The following is a 15,461-nucleotide window of genomic DNA, read 5'->3' as shown; positions in this document are numbered from 1 at the left end:
AGTGTGGTTGAGGGTAGTGCTAAGCATTTGTTGTACACACAAAGTCAAAAAATGAGGCACACACTCAGACTAATCCAGGACCATATTTTATGTAGCAAAAAATATACTTTGTTACTTTATTTCTAGAACCACAAGAATCTCTGTTGCAGGTAAGTACAGTTTCAAGAATGTATCACTTTCAAGTATCAAATGCACTTTGTTTAGAATTCACAGATAAAACAGTGTTCTGGTAAGTAATACTTTTCAATTTCAAAAGTGGACACAGGTCAATGTCTCATAGAAAGCAATGCAGTCATAGGGGAGTAAATATAACAACAAAATTTGCAAGTAAGTACTCTACTTACGAACCTAGTCTTCGGGGGTTTGGGTGTCCACAATGCAAAGTTTAGGAAGACACAAAGGGTGCACCACCAGCAATACAGGGCCGGCTTGGTGCAGAGGTCAAAGTTGGTGTTTTGCACCTAATGGAGCCCTCTGGAGACAGGAAACGGAGATCAGCTTGCAGATAAGTACCCCCGATTTCAGGGCACAGACCTGGAGGGTTTAGATCAGCACCGTGGGGCCACAGGTCAGCACCAAACACAGACCTTCAGTGGCACGGGGGCGGCCGGGTGCAAATTCAGTGTTGAGTGTCCACTGCATTTCAGTAGGTGGACTTGGGGGGGGTCACAAAGATTCTGCAAGCGTGGACCATGGAGTCGAATGAAGAAAACCAGCTGCTGGACAGGTAAATAGAGAGCCCACTGGACTTTGCTAGGCCGTCAGTTGAGTTCCTAAAGGCCAGGGGGGCTGAGCATTCAGGAGTACCTTTAGGTGTCTGGAAATATTCACTGGATCTGGTAGTGGTCAGGAGGGTCCTCTGGATTTAGGCTGCAGGCATCGTCGTGTTGGTCAGGAGGGATCAACCCAGGCATCTCCACTAACTGCAGTGCCCTGGGGCAGTGTTGTAACAAAAGGCAGGAGCCTTTGAGACTCACCGCCAAGTGTTGCAGTTCTTGCATGGGCGAGGTGTGAAGCATCTCTACCCAGAGCAGGCTTTGTTTCTGACCACAGAGAGCACAAAGGCTCTCACCCCGCTGTGGTCAGAAACTTAGCTGAAAGTGGCAGGCTGGCACAGACCAATCAGTCCTGCACTAGCAGTTTGGCCAACATACTCTCTCTAAGATACCCTCTGTGTGCATTTTTCAGTAAATACCACATTGGCATCAGTGGGGGTTTATTGTGCTGAGAAGTTTGATATCAAACTTCCCAGTATTCACTGGAGCCATCAGGGAGCTGTGGAGTTTGTAATGACAAACTCCCAGACCGTATACTCAATATGGCTTCACTGCACTTACAATGTCTAAGAATGGACTTAGACACTGTAGGGGCATAATGCTCATGCAGGTATGCCCTCACCTGTGGTACAGTGCACCCTGCCTTAGGCCTGTAAGGCCTGCTAGAGGGGTGACTTACTTATGCCACAGGCAGTGGTTTGTGGGCATGGCACCCTGAGAAGGGTGCCATGTTGACTCTGCCTTTTTCTCCCCACCAGCACACACAAGCTGCATAAGCGTTGTACATTTGCTTGGTGATGGGTCCCCCAGGGTGGCATTATACATGCTTCAGCCCTTGAGGACCTTCCCTGGCCACAGGGCCCTTGGTACCAGAGGTACCTTTTACAAGGGACTTAGCTGAATGCCATGGGTGTGCCAATGGTGGAAACAAAGATACAGAGAAAGAATACTGGTGCTGGGGTCTAGTTATCAGGGTCCCAGCACACTTTCAATCAAAGTTGGCATCAAAACTAGGCAAAAGGTGGGGGTAACCATGCCAGCAGTGGCAGTTTCCTACAGCAGGGCAAAACCCTGGTTGTTCAACACCTGGCAGGTTCTGTGAACGCCAGGGCAGACAAACTCAGCCATCAATGCCTAGCGGATGACGAATGTTATCTCCATCCAGAAGTGGCACAAGGACTATTTCAGCATTGGGGAGAGCATTGGTTAGATCTGTTTGCCTCCGCAGAGAACGTGCAATGTCAGCAGTATTGTGTGTTGGAGTTTCCAAGCTAGCAGTCGCTCAGCGACGCTTTTCGTCACGAGAGGAGTTCAGGCCTTCTGTTCGCTTTCCCACCCATTTCACTTCTGTCCAGAGTTCTCAAGAAGATCGAGAATGGCCAAGTCATCCAGTGGCTTCGGATTGGGCACGGAGAGTCTGATAGCCGGAGCTTCTCAAAATTAGCATAAGTCCTCTGATCAGGTTGCCACTTCAGGAGGATCCTCTGTCGCAACAGCAGGGGAGTATTCTTCACCTGAACCTGACAACTCTGCGCCTTCTTGCGTGGAGATTGAGCGGCGGCAGTTGATGGCTTTTGACCTTCCTCCTGAAGCCTGTAAAGTTATTTTGGCAACCAGGCGTCCCGCCACTAAAACGGTATACTCCTGCTGTTGGAAACTATTTGTAGATTATTGTACAGAAAGGTCTATTAATCCTCTTTCTGTTTCTCTTTCTGATATCCTTCTCTTTATACTTTCCCTTGCCCAGCAAGGTTCTTCCTTGAGTACTCTCAAGGGTTATCTTTCTGGCTTATTGGCATTCCTTTGGCTGCCTGACCAGCCTTCACTTTCCAAATCCCTCATTGTACTAAAATTCCTCAAAGGGCTTGTACATATGTTTCCCCCTATGCCCTTTGTTATGCCCCAATGGGACTTAAATCTGGCCCTCACATTTCTTATGTGTGCTCCCTTCGAGCCATTACACAACTGTCCCCTCTGGCTGCTCACCATCAAGACAGCCTTCTTATTGGCAATAACATCTGCCAGGAGGGTGAGTGAGACGCAAGCTCTGTCATCAAAGCCACCGTATCTCTCTATCTATCCAGACAAGGTGGTACTCCTACCTCGTGCCTCTTTCCTCCCCAAGGTGGTGACCCCATTTCATCTGGATCAGAACATCACCCTGCCCACCTTCTTTGCTCCACCAAATTCCTCTAAGGAAGAGGAGCGACTCCACAGGCTGGACCCAAAAAGATCATCGTCGTTGTACCTTGACCGCACAAAAGAGTTGCGGGTGGATGACCTACTCTTTGTGGGGTACGTGGGAGCAACGAAGGGTCAGGTAGTGCAGAAGCGAACCATTAAGCGCTGGGTTGTTCTGTGCATCAAGATCTGCTACTCATTGGCAGGAAGCAGCCTCCTGAGGGCTTGAGGGCTCATTCTACCAGGGGCAGAGCTGCTACCACTCTGCTAGCTCGGGGTGTTCCAGTCCTGGATATTTGTCAGGCGGCAACGTGGGTATCTTTGCACACGTTTGCAAAACATTACTGCCTGGACAGTCGGGTACGGAGAGACGGGCACTTTGGCCGTTTGGTCCTACAGGACTTTTTAGTGTAGTAGAGGTATCGGCAGCCCACTGCGAGGAGGTTATGGCTTGGGTATCTGTTCAAAGGTAAGGAATCTGCAGCTAGAAGTCTCTATCAAATGAACAAGTTACTTGCATTCGATAACGCATTATCTGGTAGAGACTCTATCTAGCTGCTGATTTCTTACACCCACCCGTGCCTCCCCGCTCTGCGGATATGTCTAGTAGGATTAAGGTTTATCCCTTACAGGGCCCTAGTTTTGCACAGACAAATTGTTGGTTCTATCCATGACTCTGTGCTTCTGTCATAGACGTTTGTGGGTAAAAGAACTGACATACTCCCGCTGGAGTGGTGCCTTTATAGGCGACCATGACGGCACAGATGGCGCTGACGACGCCACGCAGAGCCGAACGACACACGTGGATCTGAATGACGGCACTCAACGATGCACATAGAGTATTGCTCAGCAAAAGATTCTGGATTCGAAGCTGATGCCAGGGAATTCAAAGGTAAGGAATCTTCAGCTTGATAGAGTCTCTACCAGATAATGCGTTACCGAAGGTAAGTAACTTGTTCTTTAGTTTTACTTTCCTCTTTAGGGTTTATATTTGCTGGATTCTTTTAGTCCACTCTGGAAGATAGCGGATTCAAATTTGAGTACCTCTCAGAAATGGCAGGAATCGATCCTGGCCAACCAACGCCCTGGAACCTGAATCCTCAGAATTGTGGAATTCTGGAGGAATAAACTGATTTGTTTTAATTTTCACCCGGGCATTGGAATGTGAATACTTGGTGTCTCAATTCAGGTTGTAGAGGATAGTTGATACTTAGAACATTGTTTTTAATTCAGCTTCCAAAGCAACTGTTTGGCATAGGTACTCCCGAAGGGATATTTTGAATATCTTCTCTTCTGCAACCACCCCGGTGGTAGATGGTCTTTAAAGATTGTACAATGCCTCACCTTCATCTGTTAAGCAACCACCAGCAATCTGTTGTTCATTGAAGGGAATGATCTTGACCAGGTCTTCAGCAAGTTAACAGTATTTTCTATCCCTGTTTGTGGCAGTTGGGGGTCATCAGTGATCCCACTGCTGTTCTGTTTACTGAATAGGACTGGGTATCTGTAATGTACCTAGACATCCCAGGTTGGAGATCATAGTCAATGGTATTTTTAAACTGTTTCTTTTTTGTAGGGTCATTGGATATACAATTATTGTGGAGTGACCGCTCTGAGGTCAGTTCTGTGTGAGTTTTGACAGTTTTTAACCTGTTTCATGATGTGTAGGATTTGCACTAATGGTCTGATTTGATTAAGATTCCCTAACTTTCAGTGGGCTGTAATACGATTTTGGCAATACTGGAATACACACTTACAGCTCTAAATTTTGTTTTTTAATGTGCAGCTGCAAACTTAGTGCCACTGTTTAAAAGTTTATATTTTTAAAGGCTAAAAGTTGCAATGTAAAAAGGCTTTGACAGTACTATTTTGCATTCCTTTTAGGGCTTAGTGAAATATTACTGTTTTAATGACTGTTTTGTAGGTCTCTATACACTCAGTGTGGTTAGGAAATCGCATCACTCCATTACGAGAAGAAGAATGGGATGAAGAAGACGAAGACGAAACGGACGCACCGCCACCTGCTTCACCTCCAACATCTCCGATTAATTCTAGGTAGGCCCACCACAAATATGTAGGAGAAACCGTAATAACATATGCAGATGAGTTAGCATTCTATCTGCTATTGTGCTATGTGATGTTAAAACCTGAACTGTTACTCCCTACTTAGTCAGCTTCACAGTCTCTCTTGCTGACTTATGGTGCTTTGGAGACAATTGTAGTCTATAATAATCCTTCATAGATGGCACCCTGCTCTTCAGAGATGCTCCCTTAGGTGCTAAAGAACATTATCACTTTGAGGTATATTCAGATGAAGACTGTGTTTGTAGGACAGTACCCTCTTTTTGGCATGGTTACCCCCACCTTTTGCCTGCTGTCAGTGTGTTTTTACTTTTTTTTTTACTGGGATCCTGCTAACCAGGACCCCGGTGATTGTGCTCTCTCCCTCTAAATTTGGTTACTTAGAACATTTGTGCACTCCACAATGGGCATACTGGTGTCCCCATATTAGTCACTAGTATTTGGTACCTAGGTACCCAGGGCATTGGGGCACCAGGGGTTCCCCATGGGCTGCAGCATGTATTGTGCCACCCATGGGAACCCATGCAAAATGTGTCTGCAGACCTGCCATGCAGCCTGCATGAAAAGGTGCATGCACCCTTTCACTACAGTTCACTGCACCAGGTCACTGTAAGTCACCCCTGTGGTAGGCCCTCCTAGCCCAGAGGGCCGGGTTCAGGTACCTGTGTGTGATGGCACCCCTTCATGAGCAGAGGTGCCCCCACAAACTCCAGCTCCATTTTCGTCGACTTTGTGAGTGCAGGGACACCATTTTATGCGTGTATAGGACATGGGTCACTACCTGTGTCCAGCTACATAATGTTAACTCTGAACCTGGGCATGCTTGGTATCAAACATATCGGAATCATACCCCGATATTGTTGCCAGTATTGGTTGTATGATTTAATTCACTCTGGGGGCTCCGTAGAGGACCCCTAGCATTGCTCCTACCAGTCTTCTGGGGTTTTCCTGGCAGCCCACGGTGCTGCCACCCCTCAGATAGGTTTCTGCCCTCCTGCTGCTTAACCAGCTCAGGCAGAGGAATGCAGAACAAAGGATTTCCTGTGGGAGAGGGAAGGAACACCCTACCCCTTGGAAATAAGTGTTACAAGGCTTGGGAGGGGTAGCCTCCCCAAGCCACCGGTTTGCTTTGAAGGACACATTTGGTGTCCTCCTTGCATAAACCGGTTTGCACCAGTCCAGAGATCGCTGGTCCCTGCTCTGACGTGAAACTGGACAAAGGAAAGGGGAGTGCCCAGAGTCCCTCCAGGTGGCCACTTTGTTCTGCCTTCTTGAATCCAAAGTAGGCAGAGGCCCCTGGGAGCATCTGAGTGGCCAGGTCAGGTAGTTGACATCACAGCCCCTCCTAATAGATGGTCACCTTGCCACGTGACCAATCCCCCTTCCTGGGCTATTTGGGGTCTCCCTCTTGGGTGGTCCTCAGATTCGACGTGCAAATTTCCAGCAGGACTCATCTGCATCGTTTACTTCATCTTCTGGCCACTGGGGCTGAAACTGGACCCTGCAGGAACCGATAATCTGCAACTACAGCGACTACTCTGCTCTGCAACATTGTTTCTCTGGCTCCTTCCAGCAACTGCAACATTTCCCCATTTGTGCATCCTCTGAGGGCGACGTCTTCACCCTTGTAGTGAAGGAGTCACTCCCCTTCATCCTCAGGCACTAACTGTAGCGATGACCGGCTGTGTGGATCTTGTCTCCTCTGGAGCTGTGGGGATCATGCATCACAGGTGGTGGTCTGAAGTGGCCCCTCGGTCCCCTCTACACGCTTTCCAAATTGGGAGACAGTAAGCCTCTCCTTGCAGGACAGTACCCCTGTGCACCGTGACTCTTGCAGCTACGAAGGCTTGTTTGCTCCTCCTCCAAGGGACCTTCAGGCTCTGTGTAGCCCCGGCCCCCAGCACTCCTTCCGGCAAAGCACAGTCTCCTGCCTGCTGCTCCAGCGACGTGGGACTCCTCTTCAAGTGTGCTGAGTGGGCCTCACTGTGACTCCTGTGCCTGCAGCCAGTGGGTTGCCTGTCAGGGCTACCTCTTTTTCAGCTGATGAGGGTCACCTCGGACTCCCCTCCCTGGGTTGTGTCCCCTGGACCTTGCTGGTCCTCTTCAGCTTGCAAACCTTCTTCTCCATCTTTTGCATTTGTCAAGGCTTGTTGGTGGTTTTCCAGGACCACTGACCAACTGCATTTCGACCGCAGACATGAGACATCACTTGCATCTCTTCTGGGACTCCTCTTCAACTCCTGTGCTGCACTGCTGACCTACTTTGTCCACCATCGGCCTGATCCTGCATCCACAGAAGGGTGGGTAGTGGCTCCTGCCACCACCGGACACTCCAACTCGAACTGGACTTGTCCCCTTCCTTTGCAGTTCCTCTTCTGTCAGGATCCATGTTTAGGTTCTTCTAGTGTTGGTTGGGTCTTGCATAATGCTTTTCCTAAGTCCTGTTGGTTTTGGGGAAAACCAGGTACTTACCTCTGCTCTCCTGGTCACTGGGGGTCACTCTGGTACTCACCTCTTGGGGTTTCTAGCTCCTCCAGCTTCCCTTTACTGATTGCACTTCCTTCGGTGGGGGTCTGCTTTTCACATTCCACTTTTTTAGTATATGGTTTGGCCCTCCTTTAGGGCCCTCACTATTTGCTATTGCTTTTACCATTGCCTTTTGCTTTCTATGCTATTTACTGATTGCTAATGTGTATATAATAGTGTGTCTACTTACCTCCAGTTGGGGGATTGCCTATTCAGTGTTCTAGTATTTGTGTTACTATAATAAGTACGTTTATTTTTAAACACTGTGTGGTTCTTTTATGTTTGTAAGTGCTGTGTGTCTACAGTGGTATTGTATAAGCTTTGCATGTCTCCTAGATATGTCTTGGCTGCTCATCCACAGATACCTCTAGAGAGCCCTGGCTTCCTAGACACTGCCTACACTTCACTAACAGGGTATACCTAGACCTGGTATAAGGCGCTAACACCATAGGTGCTCACCACACACCAGGCCAACTTCCTACAGTGACTTCCCTTGGACGGCGACCCCACACATTTCTGGTCATACTATTGAGGTGCCGTTAGCCTTTTGTTAATGTTGTTTTCACTATGCACTGCCTTTTGACTGTGCCACAGGATCCCCTGAGCATATCACCCCTCCCCATCCCTGCAGCTGCCCCGCTAAACACATGTGCAGTATATCCGGGCAACGACACCTCACTTTAGGCGCAAAGCACGCCCTCACCTTTTTCCCCCTTCCCCGCTACGCGCACACCACTGATGTCCCAGGGCTCCCGCAATACCATAGTTACTTCTCTCCCATACCTACTACGACTGGGATTAAGCTTCTCAAGCTCAATGTGCGTGGACTCTACTCCTCCAACAAACGTAAACAGATCTGGGGATCTCCTTTGGTGGACAAGTTCACAAAGTTGCTCTATTTGCCGACGACCTCATCCTGACCCTCTCACAGCCAGAGTTCTCCCTCCTAGCACTTGTTCAGGTACTCCAAGACTTTGAAAGAGTTTCAGGCTTCAAGATCAATCTTACCAAGTCGCAGGCCTTAAACCTAACTATCACCCCCCATCCGAACTACAGACCATCCAACCTCTTGCCCCTTTCCAATGGACCTCTAGATCGATTCAGTACTTAGACCACCGTCTCACTCCAACTTTAAACACTTGGATGTTGGATAATTGTCTGATTATCGAAAGTCCGCCTTAGACAATTTGTGCTGATGGAAACCTCTCCAAGTTTCCTGGCTAAGCCGCTTGATAGCGGTCAAGATGTCCCCTCTGCCAAAACTCCTATACCTCTTCCAGTGCCTACCTACACCAATCCCTCAGGATAAAATTCCTTCTCTCCAGCGGGATATCTGATCCTTCATATGGGGGGTAAGGCACCTCCACTATTCTAACGTGGTATTGATGCTTCCTCAAGATCGTGGGGGCTTGGGTTGCCCCAACCTCCCTGAATACTATTGGGCATCTCATCTTCAGTTTGTGTCAGAATGGGTTTTGTAGGAGAGTAACTAAAACTGGCTACACATGGACCGCGCAGTGGCTTGTCATCCCCTTTGGGACCTGGCGTGAATTCACAGACATGCAACGCCTCACAGCACTTACCTCTCCACCCCCACAAAAACAGTCCTGGACATTTGTGACAAATTAGCAGTCAAAAGAGGACTCACCTCCTTTCTGTCCCCTAACACACCTCTAGGGCGCAGCTCTGACTTCTGCCAGCACTACAACCCCACTCCTTCAGCCAATGGAGGGAGGGTGAATGTCGCACCCTCAGTGACCTCTTCAATGGGGTAAGCATTCAGACCGTTACACAATGCCATCAAGAGTTTAACCTTCCTGAATCCACTAAACTGCAATATTATCAAATCTGCCATTCATCAAATGTGCAAGGGGCCCACCCGCAAGCAGACTGCTTTTGAAACCCAGACATACCAGGTTCTCCAACACTGCTCCTCACATCCATCCCTAGCAGACAAAGTGGCACGCAGACATTGGAAAGGAACTGTCTTCAAAACAATGGGATCGTTTGTGGTGTGGAATCATTTGTGGTGTGATATACCACAAATCATGAAAAGCATCCCCCAGTAATGACTCACTGCTATCTTACACCTACCCGATTACACACAATTTTCCCGGGTGATTTCTTGCATATTAGGTGGTCCTGCATGGGCGTAACCATTTTCTGGAAGGAAATCCTTAGCCATGTCAGGGGAGCGGTACGCTACCCGATCCCTGCAACCCCTGAGACTGTCCTCCTAGGCATTCAGCCCCAAACTTTACAGGCAATAGCACATGCGGACTGGCACTCGATCTCACACATGCTAGGAGTGGCTAAGCAGCTGGTTGCCCTTCACTGGAAACAGTCCTCTGCCCCTCCCATATCCACATGGTTCACACGTTTATGGCAAACTTTGGCTATGGAATCACTAATCAGCAAGTTCTCCACGCTGTAGAACGTGTAGTAAATGTTGCTTTAAAAGGTGTGGCGACTGTTATTTAACAACTGTACCACACCTCTGTAACCTTGCCGTTGACTTCATGTAGAGACGGCTTTTGCTGTTCTTCTTTACTTATTTGTTATGTTTTTGTTCTTAAAATACAATAAAGAGATATTTGGAAGGGAAAAAAGTCATTGGTCTAGCCCATCTACTCCATTAACTGCTAGCCAAGAAATGCTGGAGAAGGCGAGGCTGCTCGTGGCCGGGTAGTGCAGAGACTGGGTCAACGAGCAGGTGCTGGAAGACACGACCAATAAGGAAGCACAAAGGAACCCATGATTGACAGCCTGTTGCTAAGCAGGGCCACGGGCAGGGTGGAGGCCGGGGCATAAGGAAAGCAGGTCCCACCAAAACAGGGTTATTTCACAGCAGGGCTAAGGAGAATAGGGCCCCTGCACCCCTCTAGCCGATGGAGGGGATACTCCAATGGCAGGGATGGGGTCTACGAGGAGGAGCAGAATGAGGGGCCTTAAGCCTGTGCTGCAGCAGCCACAGGAGCTGGTTCAGGGACAGTGGAGCAACGGGTCAGCAAGGTGCACAGATGCAAGCCCACGCTAATCGGGAAGGAACACGGCAAAGAGGTGACGGGGGCATGGCCACAGCAAGCACAAACCCACCCCATTTATGGGCACCCCCTTGGTGGCTTTGGCCTGGTTTAGAGCCCCACATGCCATCAAGTTATCCACTGTTATACTAGCCGGTAATTAACTCTAGGAAAGGGCCAAGCATTGGCAGTGGCGTCCACAGGGCAACCACCAAACTTCGCAGTTGCACAGAGCACAGGGGGTGCAGCAGGGGCAACCACAAGCAAGGACAAGGAGGCCACCACCCCTCAGGTGCTGAGCGACCAAATGAGTGGGCAAGTACACAAGGAGAGGGCTGGTGAAGCACAGCAAGTAGCAACCAGTGGCGCAACTCCACCGAAGGACACCAACCTCACAAAAACCTGGACAGGTGGGACAATGCACGGGGTAGCTGGGGGAAAACCAGGAAGCGAACACATTCAACCCTCCCCAAGTAACCCCCTTAACAATTTAAGAGACAGGACTGGCCAGCCTTATGCGCTGAAAGTGAAAGAAAGGATATGGCGTAAGTAGTTCATTGACGTATTCTCACTCCTAAAAGTACTCCAAGCAGGTTTAGATCTTAGTACACATGACAAAAAAGAGGAGGAAAGGAGGGACAGCGCAGACCAAGAGTAGAAAGATCCATATAGAATTGGCTATGGGCATTTAGAACCTTGGTATGCATTTTTGTAGAACATTTCCCCGAGAGCGTGGCAGCACTGTTCCTACATGAGCAAAAAGTGCACAAAGCACAGCTAAAATACCAGGGGGGTGCTTGGTTGCTCTTCGAATGATTCAGGAAAAAGATGCGGACCTGGCCAGTTACTCACTGAGACCACCAGGCTGTAGAAGGGCTCACCAACCATATGGTAGCAGCCAGAGAGGTGGTGAGCATGCGGTAACATAGTTTCCTCACGATTGGGGTAAAAGGAAAGTTTGAGGCATTCCCAAACTAAGACCCCAACCCGGGGATAAATTAGGAAAGAACCGCACCACAACGTGTTGGAAATATGTTAAGGATGAGTGTAAATGGGGGCTGGCCTGAATATTTTGACACATCTGCAGCAATTGTGGAGGAGCCCACCCGGCAGTTGAAGGCAAGAGGGGCATACAAAGCCAGGGGCAGCAGCAACAAAAAGTAGTGAATGCAATAAGGGGCACCTGGGCAGGGTAACCTGGAAACCAACAACAATGCTCTCAACCCCCATATGGACAGTTTTGCTTAAACGGTTACTGAACAAATACCCGAAACAGAAGGAAGGTCTGGCTTCATCATCCTATACCAGGGCGCTCAGACCTCTCACTTTTGCCAGAAGCTGAAGTCAGTTAGGGACAATCCCGCAGTGGCGCACCAGAAAGTGGCAAAAGAAATTGGCCTGGACAGGATTGTGGGTCCCTTACCCAAACCTTCTCTAGACAACTTCATTGTTTCCACTTTAGGGGTAGTAACAAAGAAATAACTTGGGAAATACAGTGTCATTAATCACCTGTCCTATCCACCCAGTGAATCTGTGAATTATGAGCTAGACCAGAATAATTGTTCAGTCTCCTATGCGACAGTTGATGATGCAATTGATTTAATTAAAGGAGCAGGGAAGTGACCTCTAGTGGCATAAAAAGATATTGAATCCGCATTCTGCCTCTTATCAGTGCACCCAGACAGCTACTACCTACTGGGGTTCCAGTCGGGGGGTGCCTGTTACTGTGAGAAATGTCTGCCCATGGGTTGTGCCATTTTGTGCACCTATTTTGAGAGATTCAGTAGCTTCCTGTATTGGTAACTGTGAACATGGTGTAGAGCAGGAGCGTGCACTCTCTACCTCAACAGCTTTTTGTTCATTGGTAAAGCAGGCACCACCAAGTGCAGGGATGTACCACAGTCCTTTATGGACCTGGCTGAAGAAATGAGGGTGCCACTCACCTGCAATAAGATAGAAGGAGCGGCCAGCTGCTTGTCCTTCCTGGGAATTAGATATGTTGGAGGGTGTATGTACACTCCCCCAATCCAAGGTAGAGGAACTGAAACAGAACCTATTATCGCTGCTCACAAAAAAGGACGCACTAGGCGAACTGCAGCAACTCTCGGGCAGGCTCAATTTTTTGAACAGGGTGATCCTGGTGGGCAGGCCATTCGCTATGCGCCTGGCTGACGAAGTGCCTGACAAAGAAGCATCACAGGGTTTGGTTAATGGAGAAAGTGCGAAAGAATTTGGAGCAGTGGTTGGGTTTCCTAGGCAGCTTTAATGGGGCACTGATGTGGAGGAAGCAATCAGTGACGGCAAAACGTCTGGAGTTATTCAAAGACGTCTGGATTTATTCACAGACGCTGCAGGCACGCTGGCCCGAAGCCTGCCACAGGATAGGGCTGACCTAGAACATAACAATGCTGGAGCTATTCCCCATATTTGTCGCTTTCACAATATGGGGGGACTTTGTGGTCGTACAACCATGCAGTGGTGCAGGCCTTGAATTTGGGCACAGTGCAGTGCCCTTTAGTGATATGGCCGCTGCGTCACCTGGTGGGATGTCAGATAAGGGCTAACATGGCAATTAGGGCCAGGCACATACCAGGCTGTGACAATTCAGTAGCTGATGTGCTTTCTCGCGTCTCTTTGGCAGAAGTTCAGAGAGCTGGCACCACACATGGACCGACACAGGACACCAGTGCCCGAGCACCTTAGGGGCATAGCTGACCCGACCTGAAGATACTGGTGGACAATGTATTAGCCCCAGGACAGCAGCAAAGTAGCGTAAGTGCTGGGAGATCTTTCAAAATGTGACTGGCGCCCCAGGGCAGAAAAGCAGGGCCAACCACTCTTTAGACATGAGGACGGGACATACCTGAGCTGCTTACAATTGATCCCAGTGCTTGGGGTGGCCCTGCCCAAAGCAGGGCTCCCCCCAAAACAATTTGGTTCCCACTCATTTTGCATAGGAGCAGCCACTACTGCGGCACACAGCGGGTTGAGTGAGGAAGGGATAAATAGCCTGGGTAGATTGGCTTCGGGCGCTTTCAAGGAATACATACAGCCTATGGACCTCTAAGCCATGTTTCTTTTGTGACAGGCCCCTCTCCCCCGGTGACAGACACAGAGTATGGATCCCAGGCCACAGGTATATCGCATGAGCATAGAGGTGGTCAGCGGCATTGAAGGACTTCAATGGGATCTGGTTGCGTAACACAGCGGTGACATGGGGCAACCAGGAATGAGATGGGCCCAGCTGCTGCCCACCATCCAGAGTGCATTGCTTTAGGAGGAAAAAATAGATTCTGTGTTAACACACCTGTAGGGGGAGGGCGAATGAATTGGCATGACATGGGAGAAAGGATCTGTTACGGGCAGTGGTATCTGGGCTCCCAGCAGTGGTAAGGCCGCTGCGCCCAGCGGACATGTTGTGGTCTGAAATTATAGCTAGGCCAGATTGGAGAGGGGTGAGGGACCATGGGGCAGTAAAGAGGTCTAGAGGAAAAGTGAACATCTTAATGGCAAAAGAGTGCAGGGCCAGCGCCAGGGGATTCGTGAGGCACTGGTTCATCAAGCTCAAGACACCAGGTTACGATGCAGTGGCTGGAGTCCACTTGACCGGAAGGATAGGTTCTTACTCAGTATAGTGAGCGCACCATAATGACTAGGTTTCTCTTAAAGGCAGGACAGGGGGGAGCTGCCCATGGCCGAAAAAACACAGGAAGTGTGTTGGAGCAATACACAAAACAAGACAGGCAGAAATTCAATGGCCTAAGAAGAGGAGCCACTGAGACAGTGTCCTTGGATGCCTCATTGCAGGGGCACCATGAGCAGGCAGTGGCCAAAAAGGGGGTCAGTGTTGGGCATGCATGCCACTTGTAGCCCTGATAGGATCTGAAGGCCACCTATGTAGAATTTGATAGCAGGAGAAGCCTAGCTGCCGACAAGAGGTAGGCACCTGTAGAAAGGGCCATCGATCAGAGGCTTGTCTGAAATGTTGACAACAATCATTTAAGATAAAATATTGATCAAGTGACAGTTGCATAATGGAATGTATGTGTGACCACAAGCTGTGATGTTTATAAACCATGTATGTTGACTGAAATAACCTGCGGCTATGTTGACTTCCAGCAACGTCAGGGAGAGGGCATGGGTAGGGAAGTTTCAATGGCCACGAGAGCTCTGGCAGTCACTCACACATCTGTAAAGGGTTATGCTCTAAGCAGATAGAAGAGGCACAGAAGCATGTACAGTGTATCTGTTCAGAGCATGGAGCAGGTGACCTGGCCTCACAGAGCCATGAGTTAAGTCTCATGACTTTGTAACGCCAGGCACTCTTTAAAGGCTGAAACACCTTCCTTTTAAAGGGAGGGGTGGTGTGAGGAAGTGTGGAATTGACAGGCAATCCCAGGAATTACAGGGCTGATACTGTACACACCTGGGGCTACTGTCAAAAATAAGACTGTAGGAAAATGGCTCCTTGTTGCAGTTACTGTCCCCTGCCTCCCCCCTCCACCCCAGCAAACACTTTTTGCCTGATATTGATGCTAACTTGACTGAGTGTGTGCTGGGACCCTGCTAACCAATGTTCTTTCACTAAAAATGTACCATTGTTTCCACAATTGGCACACCCTTGGCACACAGATAAGTCGCTTGTAAAAGGTACCAGTGGTACCAAGGGCCCTGTGACCACGGAAGGTCCCGAAGGGCTGCAGCATGTGTTGTGCCACCCTAAGGGACCCCTTACCTAACACATGCCCACTGCCATTGCAGATTGTGTGTGTTGGTGGGGAGAAAACAGCAAAGTCGTCATGGCATCCCCCTCAGGATGCCATGCACACAAAATACTTCTGTGGCATAGGTAAGTCACCCCTGTAGCAGGCCT

General features: G+C 49.1%; 1 protein-coding gene across 2 annotated transcripts in view; it reads left to right on the top strand.

Annotated features, from left to right (window-relative positions):
- The window catches only part of HTT (huntingtin), a 1,416,422-nt gene that overhangs the window by 1,198,866 nt on the left and 202,095 nt on the right, over positions 1-15,461 (top strand). For both annotated transcript variants that reach the window (XM_069203496.1, XM_069203501.1), the window contains one exon: positions 4,882-5,012. In XM_069203496.1, coding sequence (XP_069059597.1) covers positions 4,882-5,012 — 131 coding nt within the window. The remainder of the gene's footprint in view (positions 1-4,881; positions 5,013-15,461) is intronic.

This window comes from Pleurodeles waltl, chromosome 1_2, assembly GCF_031143425.1.
Source record: "Pleurodeles waltl isolate 20211129_DDA chromosome 1_2, aPleWal1.hap1.20221129, whole genome shotgun sequence".
NCBI lineage: Eukaryota > Metazoa > Chordata > Amphibia > Caudata > Salamandridae > Pleurodeles > Pleurodeles waltl.
This window is presented reverse-complemented; position numbering and strand designations above follow the sequence as displayed.